The 27429-nt window shown below is 35.8% G+C and overlaps 1 protein-coding gene across 1 annotated transcript in view; it reads left to right on the top strand.

The window, feature by feature from the left end:
• The first annotated feature begins 4285 nt into the window (after positions 1–4285).
• The window catches only part of LOC132104296 (neurexophilin-1), a 30084-nt gene continuing 6940 nt past the window's right edge, over positions 4286–27429 (top strand). The window contains exon 1 of the mRNA XM_059509668.1: positions 4286–4730. Coding sequence (XP_059365651.1) covers positions 4677–4730 — 54 coding nt within the window. The 5' untranslated portion in view covers positions 4286–4676. The remainder of the gene's footprint in view (positions 4731–27429) is intronic.

Genomic DNA, 27429 nt, shown 5'->3' with positions numbered 1-27429 from the left:
ATCAAGCTCAGACTCCATTACAGCATTAAGTTGCACTATAGGGAGTCTAAAAACTACAGCTCATGAATGATTTGAGGACCCTGCGATCACTGTGCCAAATGTCCAAATGCTGTGGTGAAGCTTAAAGAGACAGCTCCCCGCAAAAGTTATTGTTATTACAAACCTGTATGATTTTCCACTTTTCTACAAAGATATTTAGAAGAATGTGTCAGTGGGAAATATTATTTATTTTTTTTGTCTAATGACCCCACTGACTTTCAGTGTATGTACAAAAAACATTCTTCAGAATGCATTCTTTATGGAACTCCTAAAGGGAGATGGTGATGGTTATAAAATTAGATTAAAGGGAAAAATTGTTTCAAAGGATTTTGCATTCAGCCTAAATTTCATGGGGGGAATGCAAAAGTTTTGTGACAGAATAAAAATGTTTTACTGGTGATGAATTCAACACTTTTTTTGAGAGAGAAATATAATCTCATATTTCTTCCATCACCATATGAGGAGCTTGGTTGTTCCTTGGTTGTTCCTTAAATTCACGCAGGTTTGAAATAGGTGTGAGAATGAACATTTTTGGGTGAACTATCCCTTTAAGAAAGACTGCAGCGATGTAAACTTCATTAAAAGCTTTTTTGTTTCTCCTGAATGTTCTTGAAACTTTATCAAAAGGCCCCTGCAGATGAAATGAAAAACTCAAGAGCATATTGAGAAAAAAAAAAGAAATAAAGAAAACATTTGCTGTCTACAGCAGTGGGACATTTGTTATTGTTTAAAGAGTCGAGGTTTGCAATTCACTATAATCGGAGTGATCATCCCTCCTGATTGTGTACGGTGTTCTGAAGTGCGCTGAGATGCAGATGCAGTGGACTTTGTGTACGAGTATCAGTCTGGCTGTGTCTTCGAGACCAGCAGTCAGTTTAATTGCCATGCGGAAGCACTTGATGCACGCCAGCTGCATCCTGCGACCGGTGCTCTGATCTCGCATTTGTCTCTGTCAGTGCCTTCGGGGTCCGCCCGCTCCAGCACTTATATGAGCCATGCTGGCAGCCACCACTACCCTGCACCAACTTAACTCGACATGAAAAGTCTCTCTCTCCCTCTCTGTGTATGTGTTTTGCACAAATGCACACGCACCCTTCAAATCAGTACTGCAGCTTTCAGGATGAATATACTGTATTTGTAGTGACGGTTTGTGGCATAAGATAACACCTGACCCCTGGCACCTGGCATAAGAGCCCCTAAGTTTGGCCTAATTGAAAGCCACCCTATTGAGTCACCACAGCCCCTATGGGGCCTGCTCCCTTCTCTCTGAAACATCTGCCCACACAATCAGGCATTCAGCCATGCCAGCTGAACCATGCCACAGCAGTGTATTGCCAGCATCACTCAGCTGGCTCAATCTTCCTCTTCCTCCTTTTTTTCTCTTTCCCTGTCTTTATCCCTCGCTTCTTTTCCACTGAACCATTCGGAAATGGAAGTCTCTACCCTATAATCTGCTGTTCTCTGTGGTAGATTACATGGTTTGAGTGAATGTGAATGAGAGTGAGAAAGGACCAAAGGTAGGCTGTGTTAAATTAAACCCACTTGACCTCGTGATTAGAAAGAAGGGAGAGTGTGTATTGTGAGCAGGTGTCTCCTCTGACAGATTTGAGGATCAAATTCTCATGTGTTAACCACTCTGTCGGTATGTATGTTCATGTCAAACTTAAAAACTTAAAATGTGTCTGTTGTTGTGTTGAGACAACCCAACCTATGGATACCCATTTCCACACTAGAAAATGAGTACAAAATAAAACTGGATTTTGTGAGATAATGTTTAGTATAATAAAAGATATTGCATTAGATATGAAGTCGCATTAGATATGAAGTCACATTCTGGGGTATAAAGTTGCAAGAATGTGTTGCAATAAAATTGCAATTGTTAGATAAAAAGTCATAAAAAGCGATATTTTAAGATAAATCACAGCAGATAAATAAATTGCAAATGAGATATAGTTGGATTGACAAGATACAAAGCTGCAATTATGAGACATATTGCATTTGTGAGATACAGAGTTGCATTTGTGATATAAAAAGTCACATTTTGAGATATAAAATTGCAAGTAAGATACAGTGATATGATCCGTGTGTGTTTGCAAGATATAAAGCTGCAATTACAAAACAAAATCACATTTATAAAATATAGAGTTGAATTTGTGAGATGTTAAGATATATGTGCATGAGATATAAAATTGCAGCTGGGTGATATAAATTTTTAAGTAAAAAAGAAGCAATTATGAGACCTAAAAATGTAATTCATGAGATATAAAGCCATACTTGCGAGTTATACAAACTGGAAGTGTGAGATGTAAAGTCGCATTTGTGAGACATAAAGTCACAGATATGTCACAACAGTGATATAAAACGGCAATGGGGAGATATAAAGGAGTCAAAAGTCACAATTTTGAGACATAAAATTGCATTTATGAGATAAATCGCATTTGTTAGAAATTAAGTTACATTTGTGTGATGGAAAGACGCATTTGCATGAGATAAAGTAGCAACTGTAAAACATATTCCAATTGTGAGATATAAAGTCATATTTGTGTGATATAAAGTTGAATTGGTGAGATGTAAAATAACAATTATAAAAAAATAAAATACGTTTCTTTTTATACTCTGATAAATGGGCCTCCACGTCTGACTTTATGATATATACAAAAATTAAAGATCAGGAGAACTAGCAATAAAAGTTGTTGACTCCAACAAGAGCTAAAATTACAAAAAGGCTTTTTGGCAAATGATGATCATAAGAAATGATGAGTAAAAAATTAATTTAACGTAGAATGAACAATTCAAGTCATCAATTACTATTCCTTTGGACTTGACTGAACAGCGAGGTCAAGTATATACTGCAGGTCTTTTACAGGCCTCAGTAATGTGGCCTTCAGTATTCTCTGGTTATTTGAAGTTATTAACCCTGGGTTTTAACATCAATAGACCATATGCTCTGCATTCTGCTCCAAAAGCTGGTTGTGAGCAATGTCCCCTCACTCATGCTCTGTACTGCATCTCTGTAGAGCTGCGCTGGGCCTGGATGATACATCCCTGCAGGCTGATTTGCTGCATGATACGACTCTGAAGGCCACCACAGCCATTCACAGCCTCGTCCCATTTCAGCCGCTGCCTGAGTTACTGCCTGAGTGACACTTCAGACTGCTGCCGTGCTGTAGCAATGAGACCGCTACAAATGTATTGAGTCGGACCCTACTGCTTTTTTTCTTCCTGGTTTTTGGTCTTCCTTCTTATTACATGCATGCATGGCAACAGCTGAGTATAAAATCCACACTGTCAGCATTTGCTGGTTCATAGTTTTTTTTTTTTTACACAGGCTTTTCTAGGCTCTATTCATAAGAGCCTGCCATTAATCTCAGACCTTCTCAAAATATCTGATTGAGTCCTCTTTACCGGAATCCAAAAAAATGAGCAACAATGTTATCTAGATCTCTAATTTTGAACTGGTTTTAGGAAATAATGCACTATAAAAACCTAATCATTTTAGTATTGGAACCAGACCGTGGCATGCCAAAATATCTAAACAAACACCATTAAAGGAAATGGTTTTCAAATTATCTCACACACACACACACACACACACACACACATATATATATATATATATATATATATATATATATATATATATATGTGTGTGTGTGTGTGTGTGTGTGATGGATGTGCAGTGTGAGTCCATATCAACTTATTTGTGTCATTTTGATTTACTTGTGACATGCATGGATCAAAACTGATGGATGTAAACCATTAATTTACTAACAGCAGAATAATATCTATAAAAATAATATTAATAATAACAATAAATATATTATAAAATGTAATTCAAATAAACCAGGTAAATTTAAGGTGTGTTGTATAATTCTTTATTTATTTTTACACAAATTATGTTACTGTATCAACATTAAATATTTTATTTTATTTTATTTTATTTTCAAACCAATGTACTGTGATCGGGAATAAATTATTTTTAGTGGTTGTCAGTGTGAGTCAAATTGAACTCAAAAGATCACAGGTGCGTTTAGTTTAGGACAATAGCGCATAATGCCCGTGGAGAGTTGTGGCGCGATCCTCGAACACCGCGCGAGAAAACACGCAAAAAGGCTTCTTTGGTGGGCTGGGAGGCTTTTTTAAATCGTGGCAATCGTGTGATTCTGTCGTCTCTCGGACCAATCTCGACCGGTTCTTTAATCCCCCCACCACCCCTCCTCGTTCCACCTCACCTCTTAGCTTCTCTCCGGATGTAGTACGGCGCGAGTGGTCCTCTCAGCGCGCGATATAAAGCCACCGCTGAGTGACAGCGCGCGCGTGAAAAGCCTCTGTCCTTGTTTCTTAGAGGACTTACGCCGCAGTCACTCCAGGCAGCAAGACCAGCGACCATCTCCCATGACATCTTAATCAAAAATGACTGTGCTTCACTCCTTGACTGGATTAATGCCTCTGTAACCGTGCATTTGGTCTCCCTCCCTTATCTGCGTCCAAGTTTAAAGCCTATTCTGTGGTCATGGGGTCTATAGTGTCATTTTTGCCTAGGCTAAAGGTCTAAAGCGGATACCGAGTGGATCTATGTTCCTAACAGACAAAAGAAACAACGCAGGGAAATTTGTGGAAGTTTGAGATAAGGGAGGATGAGAGCGACGTGTTGGTGTGCCGTGTTTCTCCTCACTCCGGCTGTCTACCTGGTAAGTTTTCTTTTATATATATATATATATATATATATATATATATATATATATATATATATATATATATATATATATATATATATATATATATATATATATATATATATATATATGCCTGTCACTCGTTTACAATATACTCGTATGTTTAAGTGTGGAATTTTGTCATTTGTGGAAATGACAGTAGTGTTGTAGCAGTATTCGATGCTTTTCACTTAATAACTATGGTTTCAGGTTCGTAAAAAAAATATATATATATATATATTTATATATATATATATATATATATGTCTTTATTTTTGTGACATAAAACTTTTTAAACGCATTGTAGGTTGTATATGGAAATGTTCAGACTGCAGGTTACTAAATATGATTTCATTTCTAAAAGCGCGTCTCAGACAGACAAAACCTTCCTCTGTTTCTCGCATCGCACCCAGTTGCGAGAGTTGCGTTTCAGTGTTCGGCCTCACGGAGGCGCCAAAACAACTGAAAATGGGTGCGTGAATGAAGCGGCAGTGTCAGCCCTGCACCCTGATGAGAGTCTCTTTGATTTCCACTATTCAGTACACACTCAAGCTAAGTCTACAACAAACTACATTCTGCAAATTGGCTAATCACTTTATTGAAAATAGATCAAGAAAAGAACATAAACTACGACCTAATTAAATAATATACTGAGACCACATAGTTACATTTGATGAAATCGTATATTACATTTAAATGTTTGTAAATTACAATTACTACAACGCTTTTATTTGCTTTACATTTTAATCTTTCAATTGTTTAATAATGTCAAAATATGATGTGTTTATTATTATTATTATTATTATTATTATTATTATATCTTTGTAAAATATGGCTATTAAATTATCATTAATCATGATTAGCCTATCTATTCCCCTCTACTTTGAAATGTTTTAGAGATGCCGTTGCGCGCACACGCTGATGAACGCACTTTTTTTCTTCTTTTTTTTTTCTTTTCTTTTTTTTTTACATCCCTTAAATTAAGAAAATATTATTACTCGGCGTCTACATCAAATATCGGGTTGTTTTAAAATGTTTATACCTGGACCAGGAACTGTTCTAATTTGATTAGCTATATTTCGTCATAATGGCCCATTTAACACACACACACAAAGGTTGATAAATTGCTTAAATCAGGTTTACAACAATACATTAACTGCAATTATTCACATAAAGTACGCATAACTTTGGTCCTGATCAGTGTACTGTTTAATCTTAGTCATTTTAGAAGTAGTTATACTACAATAATTATCCTTCGCTATTATGAGTATGCCCAGCCGATTTATTTCAGTGCAGTTAACATAATGCATATCATTTAAACTTCATTGTATTTTTGTTTTTTTATTTGTCTGAACTTTTAAAAATGAGATTTAAAACTGAACATTTGAGATTTATAAACACAGTCATGTTTGAAAGGCGCATTTATTTATCATTTGATCAGATTGTGTCCATTCACCAATCAAATGACAGCAGTCTCCATGTGTTTTGTTCACACTTTCCAGCGTGTTGTATTTTAAAGAGGCCAAACAACAGTTGCAGACACTGGATTGTATGAAGTATGAGTCTTCTCGTGTCCATAAGGCAGTTCAGGACCATGGACAGCGCAGCCCGACCTCTACCGCTTAGCATTCACGCTCACTCTGCTTTATACTGTCTATATCTGGGCTTTTTATTTTATCTGTGTATTTGTCATTTGTTAAATTACATTTTGTTCACGTTAGATATGTGCTGTTTACTATAACACGGAGTGGTTGGTATATGATTTCTACCACTTAAGTAATAGCTTCACGTTCTCTTAATGTCTCCAAAACATAAAAACATGTAGGCTACCTTTATGTTGCACCTACTTCAAATGTGTTTTACAGACCACACTGCAGGTAAATTCTCTTGCGTGTTGTGTAAAGGAATAGCGCGATTATATCAATACCATCGCATTTAACCGTTTCGAAATCCCATTTCGGTTGTTCTTTTCTGTAACGAAATATTAGAATAATTCTCTAAAACACCAGACATTATCACCGGATGTCGAAAAATGTGAAAATCTAAGAGAAAATTGAGGCCCGTGGCTATGGATTTCCATAGGCCTGTCAGCGAGACCTTCGAGTATTAAAGTTGAGCTTGGCTGCTGTATTTCATGTTTAAGCCTCTTGTGTGTGTCAGTTTGTCCTGACCCTGATAACAACAGAAGAGCGCAGCGCGTGTGAGCGAACGAGCAGCTGTACGACACCAGCCAATTAAACAATTGCGTCTTTATATACGTCTTTACAGCCTGAAAAAAAAAAAAGTATAAAACAAATATTTTAATTAATGGTAACGGTTGTTGCCTTAACTTTATTGTAATATATATATATATATATATATATATATATATATATATATATATATATATATATATATATATATATATATATATATATATATATATATATATATATATATATATATATCCATATAGGCCTACGATATATTTTAGTTCTTAGCCAGCCTATATGGTGCGATCAAAATTACATAACGGGAATGTGCTAAACAATTTAAGTTGTTGATAATACAGACAGTTCACGTGACAACATACATTTAAATAATTGGTCTCTCCAGCAATTGCGATAGCACATCAAAAACACGAAACCTAATCCGAGTAACACATATGGTTCTAAAACAATGCATAAGATATTAACTAAACAACATACAACACTCCGATGTACATATTAAAAAAAAAATAAAAGAAAAAGAAACTATTTGCTTTAAATATGAAATTAGTTTTATTTGCAAAATTATAAGGTTCTACTACATTTTACATTTTACAGTAAATTGTCTCTTTATAATATACACTATAATATTAACTTGCATGCAGTTAATTATCCATTTTTAGTGTAGCATTTTACATTATTTTCCTTTAAAATGACAAAAAAGTGAATCTCAGTTAAATATTTAAGTTAATTAGTATGGTGTGATACACTGATCAAATTGTTAGCACTTAGAATTGCACCGATTGGGCCATAGTATAAATATATATAATATATGTTTAAAACCCCAAATTTTCTAGAAAGAAGTTGCAGCTTTTGGAAACTACACGCATGAATCATCCAGACGTGCTCTTCTAAGTGCACTTTACGTTTCCATGACAACTGCATATATACATTGTGTTCTCAAATTCAGAACACAGAATCATTATCTTCACAAGCCGCACAGATGTACCTTGTCATTAATTCATTTGAGGATGGAACATTCCTCACTTGGCTCAGCTGTTTTTAACCAAGACTTCAGTGGAAAGCTAGCTCTGAGCTAAACCTGTTGTGTCTAATGATCGGTCGGAGAGATGCCGTGACATGGTTCAAGTATCAGACCTTAGTCCATTAAACCTCACCTCTTCTTCAGAAACCAATAGAACACTCTGTCTCCCAATGGAGATATTTTCACACGCTGCCTGGCAGTCTCTTGAAATAGTTTCAACAAAAACAGCCTTTAGTCACCCTCTTGAGGTCTTTAAATTAATAAGAACTGAAGAGATACAATCAAGATTGTCCTGATATGATAAAACATAGGCTAACAAATGTTAGCACTTGACTGAAGAGCAACTTTTCTTATGAACACAGCTTCTCTGTACTAGTTCATTGCATTTAAATAAGGAATGTGAGTCTGTTTTGATATATATATATATATATATATATATATATATATATATATATATATATATATATGTTTCCCCTTCAGGATAGGCTTTGATTTTTGGATGGTGATTTAGTGTCAGTGAAGTGTGTTAAGGCTGAGTGATGTAAGGCTCTGAAGCGATGAAGAGGAGCGGTGGGGTCTGTGAGAGGGAGGAGAGAGAGAGCTCAGGGTTGTATAGTTAGTGTGCAAAGCAAATGTAATCTGCCCTCCTCCCAAGGCGCACACACTCATATCCGCTGTTTAATAGACGTGTGTTCACATCAGTGCCACAGTCCATTTATCCCAGCTCTATGAGTTTCATGAAGTGCCTCCGTATTGCAGTTAAGGATATCTGCATCATGTTAATGCACCTCTGTAGATAAATGGTACCATCAGCAGTTCTGAACCAGATAATTGAAGAAACAGGATTTTCTGAAGACATTGTGCAGTAATCACTTCTGAGATGAGCTGAACATCCAACAGAATGCAACGGATACTGTATGATTGACCCTTTTGACAGTCATAACAGTTTTGAATGGTCTTTGACTCTTGAGAGTAGTGCTGAGCTTTGTATTAGGGTGTTTATTTATACCTGTGTGTGTGGTGATAGCAGCACAGGGGCCGGTGAATGATGAATTGTCTTTGTGGGATTGACGTCTGAAGGTGATCTTAATTCAGCAAGTGGTTAAAACCTGTGCCAAGGGCGTTGCTCTTAGCCAACTGCTTTCTAACAGCAAGCACCATGACACAAACCACTGCTTATTTACCATGATGAGCTAGTCATTTGATGGGAATGAATGGAAATACCTGCATCTGTAGCTCATTTTGGAGAAAAGCTGCTCTGTTTTGGAAAAAAATCAGTTCTAATGGAGAAAAACGATTTGATGGCAAACATGTCAAAGATTAGTCGATAGGTTGTTGATTCATTATTCAATAAGCTCTTTCCTCACAAAAGCAGTTTATCTATCATACTTAAGCCTTTCCTCCATTGATATCCATTCAAAATACAGTCACGTTTTTGTTCATTAGCATTGACATGTTCTTCATTTGGCCACAGACAGGTCCTGTAAGTGTCTCTCCTGACCTGTTTATAGCCTTGCACAGGCTTAAGCACATTTCACTTTTAAACTAGTTCTTTTTCTGACGTTCCAAACTCTCTCTCACACACACACACACACACACACACACACACACACACACACACACACACACACACACACACACACACACACACACACACACACACGCACATGCACTGAGTGTCAAGCTAAGGACACATCACAGGGTGGAGACAGGACAAGGTTGGTTTGATTTATTACCACAGTCTATGTTCTTCTCTCCACAAACTGCTCCTGAATTTCAGTCACCTACACAGGTCAGAGGTCAGCTTTGGACACAACCTCAGAAGGGCATTGGATCTGGAAAATTATACCCCAGACTGACCTGAACCTCAGTGGGCTGTTTTCCCTTCTCACTATATATAAAAGCATCCCCCCAATTACTTCCCTGTGGAGCTGTGTGGTCTGCTGAAAGAAACATTTCTAAATACTCCATGCAAAAGCCTGCGGAGAGGCAGGAAGGACCAGATAACCCCAGACTACCTCCCTTCTATCTTAAAATGCTGTGGGTCTCTGAAGTTTCACTCATGCATTAAAGAGGCTGGAATTAGAGAGATGAAAGAGAAATCTCTGAGCCATAAACGTCAGTCAGACAATAATAGTCATGGATTACAACAAAAGCACTTCCAGACTGTGTTTGGATGCACATCTGCTCTCAATTCTCAAAGAAAAGAAGCAGATTCTTATCGGAAGTAAGGCAAAACAAGAGATGTTTATATAGTATATTATATAAAATCGTGTTGTATCTGGCTGGTTTATGAGAAGTAAAGCAGGAACAACAGCTCAGCTGCAGACAGTGTTTTTCTCCTCCTGTGATTGCATATCAGATGATAAAATGGCTGTTTTTTGTCGCAAGATGACAACCAGTACTCATTATTTATTGGTCGCATTTATGGACAATTACTGTCTTTCAAATGAATTACCTGTCTTTGCCTACAGGTGGAGCACTGTCACAAGTTGAAGATGCTTTTGTGGGCAGAATGAGTGTTGATAAGATAAATGCTTAGCACTTTATTGACACATCCGCAGTTTAAGTGTGCCTTTCATTTATGAATACTGAATGTGATGCTGCATGCACTTTGTTCACATTTGCACATATTTTTTCCTCTTGGTGAGGAAATCTATTTCATTTTCTGAAGTTAAGCCAGTTTACTTCTTCAGAATTTTACTATTAATATGTATACAGCATATATACAGTTATACTTGAGATATGTTAAAGTGAAATGTGAATTCAGATGTCATTCAGATGTCACTGAAATAAATGCACAACTGGTTTCAACATTTTTAATTATAAGAAATGAGTCTTGAGCAGAAAATCAGCATATTAATAATTTCTGAAGGATCATGTGAGACTGAAGACTGGAGTGATGGCTGCTCAAACGTCAACTTCCCATCACAGAAATAAATTACATTTAAAAATTTTGATTAAGATTTTTGTTTTTAATCTTAACCCCAAACAATAGTAAACCTTTCAAACAACCTAACAAAAATCAAGTCCACATCCATATTATCTTTGAGATTATTTCCATGTGCTTGGTCTGTGTGAACAGTCCCATCCTACCATACATGTTTAATCTGTATTTATGTTCAGACCTGTCAATACAACCTGTCTACACACATTGTGTCACAATACATTGTGAGGAACAATGTGCAGTACTGCAGCTTAAGATAGTTCAAATTCAAGAGAAGATTTAGCTATGGTAGACTTGGAAATTACAGTTGCTTATGTCGTCTTTTTGTAATTAATATGCAGTTTCTGTACTACATGGAAATAAAACCCATAAACATGACACAAAGCTACACTCTGTGCCCAGTTCAGCTGCTTTGCATTACGTGGCTCACCTCTCCACTGCATATGCTAACTAACTGCGTTCTGTTTGTGTGTGTGTATCTTTGTGCCAATCTAGTTTAATTTACATTTCTTCTAAAATCAGTTTTACTTATCTTGAGGCTATCAGACAATAGGTAATATATATATATATATATATATATATATATATATATATATATATTTATATACAAAACACAATAAAAAATAAAGGGAAGATGAGAAGGTTTGCGTGTGCCAAGTGCATGTGAACGCTTCATGACTGCTAACTAGAGGAACAGACCAATCAGAGCGCTTATCATTCCTCATGCAGTGAATGACAGTATTGCATTACATGGCTGGGACCTGCTTGATTTCACTTCTATTGATTTTCAGAATCACAATTATCCCTCAGCCTGTGTGGGCATGCAGCCAACGTGAGGTGTCGAGAAAAATCATTAAAAGTAAAAAAGCAAGACATGCTGAAGATTTTGAGCATGGAGGCAATATAGTAGATTCAGGGACTGAGGCCTCCTGACTGACAGTTTCCAACCTGTGTCTAGCTACGATTCATTCTGTTTACTGTTTAACATTAGTTTTTAATGTTAGTTCATTCTGTTTAATGTTAGCTGTTCTATGTGAAAGGAAAACTCTCTCTCTCTCTCTCTCTCTCTCTCTCTCTCTCTCTCTCTCTCTCTCTCTCTCTCTCTCTCTCTCTCTCTCTCTCTCTCTCTCTCTCTCTCTCTCTCTCTGTGTGTGTGTGTGTGTGTGTGTAAAAGAAACAGACCATTGAAATAAAGTACACAAGGCAAAATTGTTTGTTTGTTTTCAGAAGGGATAAAATATATTTATTATTTAAAGTATAATTATTTACAATAAAATATAATACATCTTTATTGTCATCCATTGTTAAATTTTGTCTTTGACCACACCAGCAAAATACCAAAACACACTTACAGACACATACTACAAAACACATAAATGCCATCATACTGAATCACATAGCTTTTTGATTTATAAATCCGATCGCAGAAGGTACAAAAGATCTTTTATAAATATTTGTCTTTGCTCTGGGCATTAAAAATCGCCTCCCAGAGGGCAATTAAACAAACTGATCACACAGAGGATGAGTTGGGTCTTTTAATATACTCTCCGGTTTCTCAACACATCTCGAGGTGTAAACCTCACCCAACTTACTCTGTGGTCTGCCAATGATTTTACTAGCTGTATTAATGACTCTTGCCAGATAATTTTTCTCTTTTCAATTTAAATGCCCATACCATGAAGTTAAATTACAGGTCAGCACACTCTCCACCAATGATTTGTAGGCAATCTCCAGTATGTTTTGACTTAGTCCAAACCTATTGATTCTCTGTATTAGAAATAGATGTTACATGCATTTTTTCAAAATATTATTAGTGTTATATATAAAACTCAGTTACTAATACATTTGATTTCAGAACAGTATTTTTTTTTTATTTATTAGCCTGTTTTTAGTGGTATTATTATTGTTCTTCTTTAATTATTTAATATAATTCATGTTTTTATTCATTAGCCTATTATTAGTGTTTTTTCTTTAATTACTGAATATCATTTATGTATTTATTTATTAGCCTATAATTGGTATTCCTATTAGTAGTGTTGTTCTTCTAGTTAATGAATAGCATTTATGTATTTACTTACTTTTTTCCATAATGGTTAAAAGTTTTTATTTATTAACCTTATTATTTTTATTATTTAGTTGTTTATACTAAATACTAAAAAGTTTAAAGGCCCAAATGTTAGCAAAGTTATTCTATAGTTTTTCACAGCCTTTTTTGCCCTCAACATGTAAATAAATAAATAAATGAATGAATAAAAAAAGAAAGGAAAAAAAAACACTTTGCCTAAATTCACTGATGCAACAGTTATGAAAAAACAAGCTAAAGAAAAATAATCAGTGCATTTTTTTTTTCTATCAGCAGCTTTTATTCAGCTTCGTTGTTCCAATGAGTGTTATATTTTAAGAACGTTTTCTGACATTCTTAAGTTTCTGTTGCTTTTTTTTTCTTGCTGATCTAAGACAGTTTTCCACCTGTAATTCCCACAGTCTCCAATCCTTCAACCAGCTTCTTAATTAGACAGAGAAAAATCCTTGTAATTAATTGACATGTGAGGGTGTCATTTATGTCAAAGTATTTCCCAGGTTTTGTGAAGCTAATAGCGATGCTTGTGATAGTGACTGAATGGTGGGCGCATTATGGCGAGGTGATGGATGTGCTCTGTTCTCCCAGAGCAGCCCGAACACCAGCGATCTGTCAGCTCTCAAAAGCCATTACTGAAAACATTAGCCTGGCCCCATAGCAGCAGCCACTCAGCCACAGACAGACAGGTAAGCACGATTCACCTAACACTGCTCCTGAGAGACGTGGCTGTGGAGCACAAGCATGTGTGTGTGTGTGTGTGTGTGTGAGCGCCGACTGACAGCACCACCCACACCTGAACAGCCAGGATGTTATGATATGTGTTACTCCCTCGTCTCAGCTGAATTTCATTCAGTGTCATTCAGTTCTATTCAGTTTGATTTCATTTTGATTCTACTGGAAAAGGCATTGTTTCTGCAAATGTAGATGACGTTAGCCTCTCTTAAAATGTAAATGTCTTTCTGACAGGGTTTCAAGACCACATGGTGTGATGTGAAATCAAATTTCAGACAGTTGTTTCAATTAGTTTTGGGTTCATTTGAGGCTCAGTGACTTCTTCAATTATCTTTATATTGTTTTAGGACTCGTACTTTTCTGAATTATAGAAGAAACATAGACAATAAGTGTTTCATAGTTCATCAGTATTAGATTAGCTTTAGTCTCAGATTATGCTTTTAGCCCATGTTGCCATATTTTAGAGGACACACAGCTCTGGTACTGGGATGCAGGATCATTACAAAACAAAACATTTTCAGTTTTTCATTAGGCCATGGGATTTTCAGTTGGCATAATTTGCCCTTAATCTAAACATGCCGATTTATTGTTTTGATTATTTAACTTGGCAGATTTCAATTTCTGAATTTAGATTTTTATGTTATTATTGTATTTTATGTTAATTTTTACTGCACACTGCTCCCTTATTTATATAGTCTCTTCTGAGTGAATTTCTGTTTGGCCTGACTGTCTTTAATTCAGAATGAAAGAGATGAGATATTTGCACTTGTGTATCATGAATGTGATCATTTTCATTCATGGATCACTACACTGACCATTTCACCTCTTCATATAGCAGTGAATTCAGGTTAAATGGGACATTGTTTCCCAGTCATCTCAGTATACCTGAATTTACCAGATATATATATATACTATGAGTGTCCCCGAAGGATTTTCATAGTCGAATCGGAATTTTCTAATCTTGCTAATATTCTAATAGTCTAATCATATGTTTGGGGGCGGTGCAAAATACACTTAGTCAAGTCAGACATTCAACAGCCATAATTACTGATTTTAACAAGAACAGGGAAAATGTGTAACAAATGCCTCGCGGATACAAACGGGGTAAATCATTTTTTTTATGTTTTGATTAAAAGACCGTTAACACGAAACGTCAGCGAAACCTTAACAATTCACAGTTTTTACAATAGTGCTCTCATTATAAAGTTAGTCTATATTAATGTTCTGCATTTCTGTTTTGAGCTGTGCACGCTGAAGATGACCAGTAGAGTGAGCATTTGATAGCAAGTTTTTAATCAATGGGATTAAACTCATAATTTCATACAGAATACACTTCGTTATTTATACAACATATCATTAATATTAAGACTTATAGGCTATCTGCAAAAAGAGCCCAAATGCAAATGAACGTGTATGTGCGGCTCTGAATGTGCAGAAACCCAGCAGCTAGACTCAAAAAATTCACCGCGTTTTATTATAATGGTCTTCTCATCATAATAGTATGTATATAACAGTCCCAGTCATAGTTATTAATATTCTGCATTGTAGTTTGACCTGCTTGCGTGCGAATGAAGCACTTGACTGAACCAAACACATTTTATATCAGGTAGCTAAATAATATATCCACTATATATATACGCCGGCTGAAATGTTTTGAAATCACTTGTACCCTACCAGTTCAAACACATCCATTCTCTGCCTGTGTCAGTTTGAGTCTTGGTAAAGTTTTAAAACCCTGCCATCAAGATGCTCCTCTGTCGGTCACGGATTATGGAAAGTGAAACATAAATCTATAGGGGTGGTTGGATTTATTCACGCACTTTAAAATATTTATTTGAAGCTTGTTTATTTTCAGATTCTTATTCCCGGCTTTATCATGATAAGCTGCATATTAACTTATTGGGAGAAAACCACAAGTTCTATGTTAAATCAGACATTTCAGCACAGAATGGCATAATCATAACAGTCTGCGAATATTCGACTGTGAGATTGATAGTGGAATCAGGCTCCTTGAATCAAAGCATCGTTTGGTTGACTATTTGGGGTCACCCCTAATACACACACACACACACACACACACAAAGAAACACACAATATTGTTTAACAGTTTGGAGCCTGTAAGAGTTTGAATGCTTTTGAAAGTAAGTCTCTTATGCTCACCAAGGCTGAATTAAATAAATACAGTAAAAGCCATAGTATTGTGAAATATTACTTTCAGCATCATTATTCTAGTCTTCAGTGTCACATGATCCTTCAGATTTTGTCAAGAAATATTTATAATATCCATGTTGAAAACAGTGGTGCTTAATGTTTTTTGTGGAAACCATGTATATGTGAATGTATCTGTAAGAGAGAAAAAATATGTGCTTTTACATATTCAGCTATAACATGGATGTTACAAACTTTTTTTTTTTTACACCACATTATTTAAGATTAGCAAAACTGCACAAATGAGCTTGATCATAAATACAGGTACATGGTCATAGAAAACATAAAATACACTGAGAATCCGATGATGTCCTCTGGAATAGGAAATGGACAATATTATCTGAGTATCTTCAGGGCTTTACTTTGATATCTTATTAGTCCGTGTAAGTGCATTAGAGCAACATGACAGTGAGTCTCAGCAAGTAATACATAGTAATCATCAGAGCAGTGGATAACCCAGAAGGAGGTTTCTGAAACTAGTCTCAAAATCTCCCATTGACAACACACACACACACACACACAAACCAATTTATTAAGAGCTTGTAAAAATGTAGCAGTCACCACAGGGAACAACATAAACAACAGCAAGAATGATACGATAGGTGAGAGAAACAATAAGTTCCTATCTGGTATAATTTTTTAAAATCGAATTTCTCTTTCACTTAAACTTACCTTCACAAACTAATTCAACTTTCATGTTCTGTGAGGTTAAATCTCCTCTACTTTAACATGCTGCTGTCATAAACATACTGTAGGTGATACAATGCAGAATCTGAGCAAATACCTGGTCTAAAGTCTAAAAAGGGTTGGTTATTTTCTCACATTCATGCCTTTTCATACTTTCATTCCTATATGGAAAACCAAATAAGTTGAGTCTGCAAATCAATGCAATGTGTTTTGAACATGCAGTTAAAGACAGCGTAGTCCAAAACAACATTAGACCCCACAGACGTTCAATGTATCTATATAAATATATATATTTTAAATGTACTTATTTGTTTAAGTGTTTATTTATTTATTCGTGTTCTTCAAAAAAATGATACCATTCAGGCTTAGAATGATGAGGCTCAGGAAATTTTGACAGAAATGTCACGTTTGGGTGAATTGTCCCTTTAAATACACTATCTACTCTGGTTCAAGATGCATTTCTCTCTGTTATCTTAGACTAAGATTAACAAATGAGGAATAGGGACCACCTGCTAAGTGCTATTAATGACAAATACATGAGGAAAATTTGTCTATGGAGGATAAAATTTCTTGTTGGAGAAAGGAGACTAGGCGTTGACCCTCCCTGTGAAATTGTCAGAGATGATAGCAGCGCGTGGCAAAACCATTTAAGGTTAAATCTAGAATACAAAATCCACTTTCATTTGTAATGCTGCTGCTTTCTGCAGCAGCTCAAAAGCAAGTCATTTTGAATTAATCTTTTCTGCTTCCCCTCTCTCCTGCATTCTCAATCACACACACATGCACACTCTCTCTAGTGCTCTTCTCCTCCATCTGTTTGTATTTGTGTGTGAGAGAAAGAATATGAATCAGAGAAACACAACTCTAAATAACCCAGAAAGTCATCTGGGCCGGGTTTCCCGATAACGATTGATCTTAGAGCTTAAGAGCGTTTTCTACGAGTAATTTTGCAATCGTTAGTTATTGTTTCACGTGCGTTTCCCAACAATGCACTTAACACAGTTGCACGTAGCTGTGCTTTAAGTGCTGCTTAGGAGTCGCTGTCCGTTTGTCAAGTGCTGAAATGTCACTTCATAGAATGGCTCTTAATTGTAGTACACTATCGTTTATTGATGTTAACCTAATGCTGCATTCAAGACAGACAACTTGGATTTAATAACTATAACACAATAAAATATTATAGTCTATAATATTATTATATTATACTTTACATAATAATATATAATATACTTTATATACTTTATATTTTTATATATTATGTTAGGTAAAAAATGTTAGCCTGAATGCACTGTAAGTCGCTTTGGATAAAAGCGTCAGCTAAATGCATAAAATTATTTAAATTAATTTATTTATACACAGTGTAGAGAGAGAGAGTGAGACGTTTTTTTCGCATCAAATACATAGCTGGCTTTTTGTGCACTTGAGAAAGTCATTGACATATTTTGTCTCCCAGTCTTTGAAACATTTCATTACTTATTTTATTCTTTTTTATATTCTTCTTCTTTTTTTCTTTTCTTTTTTGTTCAGTCATTTAATTTAAATGTGTATTTCTATATTTCTGCCCTTTTTTAATTATTTAATTTATAAATTAATAAAATAAAAAAAAGAAAGAAAACGAGTCATAAAGTGTACAATAAAGCACAATAAAATCCTTATATTATAATCACCTTGCACTTGAATCAAGTTAAAGGTGTAATCTGCCGATTGTCCTGCAGGTGACCACATAAATCTGTCTTCTTACGATGCACGTAGGGCTTAACGATTTCTCCAGAGCACTCGTAGATCTACGATGATTTTCAAGTGCTACTTAAGTTACGATGCTTTTGGGAAACAGATCGTAATATTAAGATCAGTCATAGATAATTTTTACGAACTTCTTAAGCTAACGAAGCTTTTGGGAAACCCGGCCTTGGCCAATTATGGATCCCTCACTCTATGGTGGATCAAGGGAAGTCTCTGTTAGCAGCACATCTTGTCAAGGGTTCAGTCACTTCATTAAATTAAATATATTTTCATCTCAGATATATTATATTATTAATGCTGAGTATGATCAACTTCTTAAACTTTTACACTTTTTTTTTGGACTAAATTTTTTTTTTATCATGCATTAATTCAAGAATATATTAGTAGAAAGGCAGAGAGCAACAACGTGACAGTATTGTATTTGGAAGAGCTTTGACAGTAAGCATAGACAAATCAGGCAGTATTTTTTTATTTTATTTTTTTAACATTTTTTTTTATCCTTGATTGTTCTCTGTAATTAATAATCATTCTTATATTTTCTTCTGTTCTTTTTATCCCTAATTTCTCACCATTTTCATTGAAGAAAATATGTTATTTCATTTGAGACAAAATATTATTAATTATTTTTGTCCTCCATCTTTTTAAAATATTATATTAACTCAGGAACTGGAAACATTAATATATATATATAAATATAAATAAATATATATATATATATATATATATATATATTTTTTTTTTTTTTTTTTTTTTTTTTTTTTTTTATAATATTATATTTTAATAAAATTAGTGTTGCAAAGAGGCAGACATTTTCAAAAATTCCACCCCATTCAACACTGAATATAATATTTATGAAAAAAAACATTACTTAATATAAACATCATTATTTATTAGATTTATTATTATATTAATCACCTTAATTAATGGGATTTTAAATAATTAAGAAATTATGCATCAAATAATTGATTTAATAAATAATTATAAAATCAATACCTGGAATTGCTGTTAGGTTAAATCTCTGTCCTAGCAGAATGAAGAGTGGGTTTTCAGGCAGCGGTTGGGATCCAAAATTTATAAAAGCATCTTTTCTGATCTTACATGAACTGAAATGGGTCAGAGAAACAAACCACTGACCTTCTCTGCCATGGGGAGACTTCTGAGATTTGAACATTTAAAATTCAATATTATTTAAATTCTTCTAAATTACGTTTACATTTTGAATTGGAATTTAAAAAGTTTTTTTTTTTTTTACAGTTTCCGGCATTTTTTCAATTGGGCAATCCCAAAACTTACACAACAGGCAAAAGATAACGCATCAATAAGCTGTTAATTCCTTTCAAATGTCAAATTTCAGAAAAGCTTAATGCGAATGGCTTTAGTGCATGATGCAAATGTGCTTGAAATGTATGTTAGCCATATACCATGTCAGCTGCTTCTGAGAAACGGTATGTGTGCGTTTGTGCCAGGCTTTGTTTAGACCATAGCCTCTCATGTATCTTGCATTTCAGGTTGTTTTAATATGTAGCATAGTGTCTATGAACCCGGGCTCATATGCAGTCAGGTACTCCAGAGCCTCTCTTAATGCTGTTGAAAATTAACTTTAGACTGTGCACTGTTTAAAAAAGTGCAATCGGACAACATGCCTTGAATGGAAAGCAATTTGGTTGAGGGTAATTGAAAGGAAGTGATAAACTTGGCTGTCTCAGGATACATTGCTTAAATTTCATTAGTTTTTTTTTTTTTCTGGAAGGCGCTTCCAGTGTGAAATTGTTAAAGTGTTTATCACGAGTACCTTTGTAGATTATTTGCTTCTCTTTAACCAAGCACCTTGTGAATTTTCTTTTAACTTGCTTTACGTTCTTACCTTCTTTTATAGGATGCATGAAATATTCATGTTTCTGGAGAACACTGACTCTCATTCTCTTTTCAAAAATCAAATGCAGGCACTCAAGTAATCTTTTATGCTCAAATTAATTAAAATGATGATAGTTGTGCCAGCAATTAAATAAAGCAGAGATATTCCTGAAAGATCTCGTTATGATTACATCATGTTCTGTAGTCATTTTAAAAGAACTCTACAATTATATGTAACTACGTAAACTACAGGAATTAAATCACACCATGCTGGTTTCGTCTGGCCAGAGGAGAACTGCCCCCCCGACTGACCCTGGTTTCTCCCAAGGTGTTTTGGTTCCTTGCCACTGTCGCCTTTGGCTTGCTTAGTTGGGGACACATTACTGCACAGACACTAATGGAGGAGAACTAAACTGAGCTGAAAAATAATATCTCTAAATCAACAATGAACTGGCTTTCATTGATTTTCTATTGTCCTCTTGCATTATTAGCACACTTTTTTAACCCTGTAAATCTGCTTTGACACAATCTGTATTCTATAAATAACTATCATTTTGCATTATTGACACACTGTTTTCCTAATGAATGTTGTTCAGTTGCTTTGACGCAATGTATTTTGTTTAAAGCGCTGTATAAATAAAGGTGACTTGACTTGACTATAAAGTGTTATATAAATAAAGATGGCTTGACTTGAGTAACTGGCATATTTACAAGTGATCAAAATTTAAAGGAAAGTTGTCTTGTGTCTCAGCCCTTATTTCCATGTTGTAACCAAAGGGCACTGTATAACTAACCAAGACACTGAGTAATATGTCAGTATCAAGGACCTAATAAGAAGTTAGTTCATCCTTTGCCTTAAGGACAGCTTTAGTCTTCTCTGCCGGTGTCATCTAAGTACTGAACTTTGCTGAGATATTGAGTCATTAATCAATAAGAAATAAGAAAAGTTGGTTCTTTGAGGGATAAAGTTTTTCTTGCACTCTATGCTCCAGAAATTCCTGTAAAAGCTCACTGATGTTTAGATCTATCTATCTATCTATCTATCTATCTATCTATCTATCTATCTATCTATCTATCTATCTATCTATCTATCTATATATTTTTTTTCACATTTAAAAAATATAAATACGACACTACACTTACTGTTTTTGTCTTTGGCATTTAATTATATATATAGCGTGGAAGATGATTCCCAATACAATATAACTTTTCTTGCACTGATATTAGACTCAAGCTGCTTTCAAACTGCAGACAGGGCTAACCTGGAACTAATATAATTTCTGATGTAATGCATTTGTAGCATGTAGCCAGCATCCAGTAGAATGTCCATCTATTATTGGTAGGTGTTTTGCATGTTTGAACATGTTTGGCATATGTCAATGTATTTCTGACTGAAGCTTTGGCATATTCATATATATATATATAGACCTTTTTGAAGCCCTGATCATTTTCTGATATTGCTTTTAAAGGTGCCAAATATAAATATTTGAAACACAATTTGACATATTGATTGAGTTCGTTAAAACATATAAAATATTTGACTTGGTGACAAGATGAACATTGCAACAACAAAAACTGTGAGTTCCTTTTTATTTTACATCAGTTCATGGATGTGAGTTGCCACCAGCAGCATTATATGAAAAGAGGGACTGACTCCATAGCATGATTCAAAATATAGTTTAAAGGGGTCATATGATGTGATTTCAATTTTCCAATCTCTTTGGAGTGTTACAAGCTTTTGGTGCATGAAGGAGATCTGTAAAGTTGCAAAGACTAAAGTCTCAAATCCAAAGAGATATTCTTTATCAAAGTTAAGATTCTGCCACGCCCCTCTTAAACGGCTTGTTCAAACATGCCCACACATGTCTACATCACTATGTGGAAATATTTGCTTAATGCCGCCCCAAATATTCATGCAAATAAAGAAGGCATGGTTTCAGTTACTGCAGGTAGTGTTGAAGCAGCCATGTTAGGGAGATGCTGTGTGTTTCTAGGCGAAAGCAAAAGCACTTCATTTGGCCTTCCGAAAGTAGATGCATTTAGGAATCTTTAACATTACTTATAACAGAACAGTAATGCATTTTATGGACGACCGTTTCGTGAACCTAGGAGAGGAGGTAATTCTGACTTTGCTATGACAATCTTGTTCTTCTGAATCTACAGTAGCTGATTCAGCTACTGTAAGTATAATTATTAGTATTGTTATTAGTATAAGTATTTGCTATTGAATGTTCAAATGCAGAGTTTTGCGCATCGCGTGTGTGTGTAAGAGAGAGAGACAGAGTCACACAGTGGAGTCAGTGTTCTTAACAGTCCGTGGCTTGTGTAAACAAACACATACGAGCTTCATCACTGTGTCTGTCACGTGACTCTGTTCCCCTTTCGAGCTTGAACTGATGGTAAAACTAACATTATTAACTTAGTCTTTACATTTATTTTAAAAGATGAAGCTTGCAATTATGGAAAGGGGCGTTACATTTCTGATGAGTGCTTGTGGTGTTTGGCCAATCACAATGCACTGGGTCAGTTGGCCCATCAGAGCAGACTGCGCTTGTCAGAAGGAGGGACTTTGTAGAAAACAACTCGTTTGAGAGAGGTGGCCATAGAGGACCTACAATAATGTACAATATTTGAAAAATAATGTGTTTTTTGAACATTAAAGCATGTCAATATATTCTGTTACACCAAATACACAAGATAATGATCTTTAAAAAAGCATCATATGACTCATTTAATGGTTTGAATCCGAAATACAGCATTACAATGGAAAACATGAAAATTAGGAAACATCTGGCTGCAGAGTTCCATGATTATTCAAACATAATGGAGTATTCCAGAGTAAAAGGCTGTTTACACCAGGGAGGATGAATATAGATATAAAGATTTCATAATCATTCTAATTGCTTGAAAATCTGGAAATCCACACCACAAACTATGTGGTTGCTTTCTTCTCCTTATATATTGTAATGTAAAACATATTAAATGTATTTATTTGTTAGTTAGTTAATTCATTGGTTAGTACATTACCCCTAAAACCCAGAGAAACTTTTGCATTCTCTTGCAAAACTATTGCATTGTCCCAGTAAACTTTTAATGGAAATTCTATGAGGTGGAGGAAAAATTATATTTCAATTAGTTTGTCAGAAAATGCAATGTTTCGCAAAAAAATAAAAATAAATAAAAAACATTTAGATATAATTTTTCATCCCATCTCTCTTTTTTTATCACCATTTCCCCAGTGGTAAGTTATCTTGTTATCTACAGTCCAAGGATCATTATTACAAACTAAACTCTTTAAAGATGATACAAGATAATACTGTCAGTATTTTTTGCTATTAGCTGTCAAATGCCATTAATTGTCTTAGCAGCAACATTAAACATATGTTTAAATTCCAGCTTTAAAAGTAAAGCAATTTTTGTTCTGCAAAATATTTCAGCATTTCAAAATATATATTTTAGCACTTTTTGTATATTTCCCCTGAATTAAATAGAAATAAAAGTGACACGGGAATCCAGGCTCAAATGCACATCTTGTTGTTTGCTCTTCATTTCAATTTTTATCATATTGTTAGAGCACAGTACAAAAAAAAAATAAAACTTATACAAATCCAGTCCAAACATCAATGATTGCATTGTGTATTCATAATGTTTACATGGGCATTATCTGGATATGATTGCTTCTGGTTTACCTGCCACCAAATAGATGAGTGTGAGATGAAAGCTGTTTTTATCAGGTTCAAAGAGCCTGTCTGTAATTTAAAGTGGCAATGGCAGATACTGTAACCTGTAAGTAGCCCTGTCAACGGCCCACTCCAATGGACATGAGCGTATTGATCTCTGACTTTCAGTTAAATACTCCTTAAGGGGGTCTCATGATAGCAGCTCCTGTCTTTATCCTCGCCTCTCTCTCTGTTCTCTCCATCACATTGCACCCGCAAATCAATGCGGCACTGTAACACACCACAGGCTGTCTATAAAACACTGCTTCAGTTTTCCAGTGTGGGGACAGTGGCAGAACAGCGCATCGTTTCTCCTCGGCTGAATTATTTGTGTCCTCAACCACTAAATCATATTGATTAAAGCTTGTCACGGATTTGAAATGAGGTCCTTTGGGGTCACTTGCAGCAGAAATGGAAGTTTATTGGATTACAGGCTTAATTTGATTTTGAGTGACGAGCGTGCATTATAATGGCCGCCTCCCTGGAGAGCACTCTTCTTACCTGACTCTTGAACCCTCCTACCACTTCACACAAAAGGACAAAACACACATGTATAAATAAATATTTATCACACACACACACACACACACACAAACATACAGAATATACAGCTTAATCCAAACAGTGAAACTAAATTGAAACATATTGTTTTTTTTGATCACCGTATTATTTTTTTTAACAGATTTGTGACATTACAAACTATAAAATACTGAAAAATATATGGCAAACTGTCCAAACTGTCTTTCTGCTGCAGATGTAGCTAGCTTAGCACAGGTGTCTAATGGTATGGTATAGATCCAGGTATTAAAAAAAAGGAAAATAAATAAAGAATAGGAGTACAAGAACTTATTTGGAGAAGAGCAGCACAGCTTCAGTTTATTATTCCAGCCTAAAATCTCATTAAGTGTGACATTGAGGATTAGTTCAGAGGGAAAAGAGTAGAGAGAGAAGTCTCCCACAAATAGCTGTGAGGAGCGATGCACTGGCTTTTGTTTGCCATCATTAATTCTGTGCTGAAGTGGCTAAGAGGAAGGCCCCGAATCACTGATCAGAGGAGGACCCCCGAATATGACAGCAGGACAGGTGCCCTCACTTCCTCTCACTCTCTTCTCACATGTTCACTTTTCCTCTGCATCTTGCTGTGTCTGTGTTCTTCTCTCTCGCCTTGTCGGCTCTAAATTGTGGTGTTTGGCCGGTGGGGCCATCTGCGATGCTGACAAAGGGAAGCCTGCTTTGATTTATGGAGCCTTAGGCCACATTAGTCTCTAGATTTCCACAGTAAATATCAGCACTCAGCAGTGGAGTTGGCTCAACAAATTCTGCATTGCTCAAGGAAGAGAACTGTGGGTTTCTCCTTGAGAATAGTATTGAGATGTTGTTAGACTTTCACTGTTACATTTTGGGATACTGTTTCAAAGGAACAATGTTTTGTAGCATTTTGCAGAGTGTGGTTCATGGGAGCTCAGTTCTGCTGTCTCTCTTAAGCTGTGAGATCAAAGTCAGCTGACAGGAACTCATTTAAGTCAATTTCAAACTTTAATGACGCGTTTCTAAATGAAGATCACCACAGACCAAGGCTGCAGACAGCACACCTTGTTTGTTATCTTTATTTTATAAATGCACAAAGTTTTGTTGTTATTATGTCTGTATCAAATAAAAGTATACCCTTTACAGATTCGATTGATGTATTGCTCTTATCTGTACAATCAAAACTGAAAGTGTAATTTAAGTTCTTTTCGGGGTTATCAGGAAAATATGCCTCAATGCGCGTATATGCGGGGATCGACTCCAGAGGGTTAAAGAGTCCTTTTAAGGGGTCATAACATGATAAAACACATTTGATTTGATCTATTGACATATTAGAGGTCTTTGTACCACTAAGGGTGTTTTCACACTAGCACTTTTGGTGCGCACCCGGGCTCGATTGATGTCAGAGTTCGGTTCGTTTGGATGATGTGATCGTGTCTTCCAAACTTGGGTGTGCTCCCGCGAACCGTACCTGAGTCCACTTAAAAAGGGTGGCTTGGGGTACGGTTCATATGAACTGCTGTACTGTTCACTGCTGATGTGAACACAATCGTACCAAATAGTGGAAGTGAACCGCTAATAATGACGTATTATTTGATGAAAATGTGTGTTTGTGTGTGTGTTACACGCAAGCAGAGAGCTGTATATCTAATTTCTGTTCACTTTCAGCATTCTTTAGAGCATTTGCAGGGCATTTGTAAAACAGACGCAATCGCCGTTATGTACCGAAGCTTTGTAAACAAAACGAAAGGTTCAAAAACAAAAATAAATAAAAGTGCAGAGAGTAATGTTATGCATTTGCTGCCTTCTCCTGCACCATCGTTACTAAGCAACGGTGTAAACAGCTGCTGGTTTAATGACGCAAGCGAACCGCGGTTTGGACCCAAATAAAATAATTTGAACGTGGTCCAGAGAGGGCAGGGGGAGGGGGGAGCAATCGAACTCTGGTTCGGACCAGGCAAGTGAACCAAGTGTGAAAGCACCCTAAAACATCCAATTTAAAACGTCCTTCTCATTATAAACAAAGAATGTAACCGATCTCCAAAAACAACTCATTTGATAATTTCAAATAATTTCCAATGGGGCCCCTCAAAGGAGGGGAGGGTGTGTTGGCCGACGATCTCAGTTGGGCCCCCCAGTGGACATCATTGTGGGCCCCTCTTAGCCTCTGGCCTTTTGCACTCTGTCCCCCTTTTTCCACCTGTTTGTGATGACCCTGATTGTGGGATGTCACACAGTCAAATACATTTTCATAAGAAATTTTGCCTCCAGAGCCAGGTATGAATGAATAATTACTGTATTTTCTGGACTATAAACTTTTTTTCATAGTTTGGCTGGCCCTGCGACTTATAGTCAGGTGCGACTTATTTATCAAAATTAATTTGACATGAACCAAAAGAAATGAACTAAGACAAATGAACCAAGAGAAAACATTACCGTCTACAGCTGCGAGAGGGCACTCTATGCTGCTCAGTGCTCCTGTAGTCTACCCCTAATAAACATAGAGCGCCCTCCCGCGGCTGTAGATGGTAATGTTTTCTCTTGGTTCTTGGTTCTAAATACATGCGACTTATAGTCCAGTGCGACTTATATGTTTTTTTCCTCATCATGACGTATTTTTGGACTGACACAACTTATACTCAGGTGCGACTTATAGTCAGAAAAATACGGTATAAATAATCACACCATAGGCCCACTAGGGGTTAAGTCACTTGACGGCTGACACTTGCCTACACTGGATGCGAGAAACCAAATAGAAACCATTACAGTGTATACAGTATACAGATGCATACAGTAAACATAGTCCATGCGATTGAGCTACTCCTGATAACAGGACAAATGGAAGACCGCTTTGAGGTGTCCAGTTTAAACAGCTTGTTTGCATCTCTTTACAGACTTAAAAAGTACCTCTGGCACTAGAAAGAAGTGAATGGGTTCTTTTTAATG

The sequence above is a fragment of the Carassius carassius genome, chromosome 25 (assembly GCF_963082965.1).
Source record: "Carassius carassius chromosome 25, fCarCar2.1, whole genome shotgun sequence".
NCBI lineage: Eukaryota > Metazoa > Chordata > Actinopteri > Cypriniformes > Cyprinidae > Carassius > Carassius carassius.
This window is presented reverse-complemented; position numbering and strand designations above follow the sequence as displayed.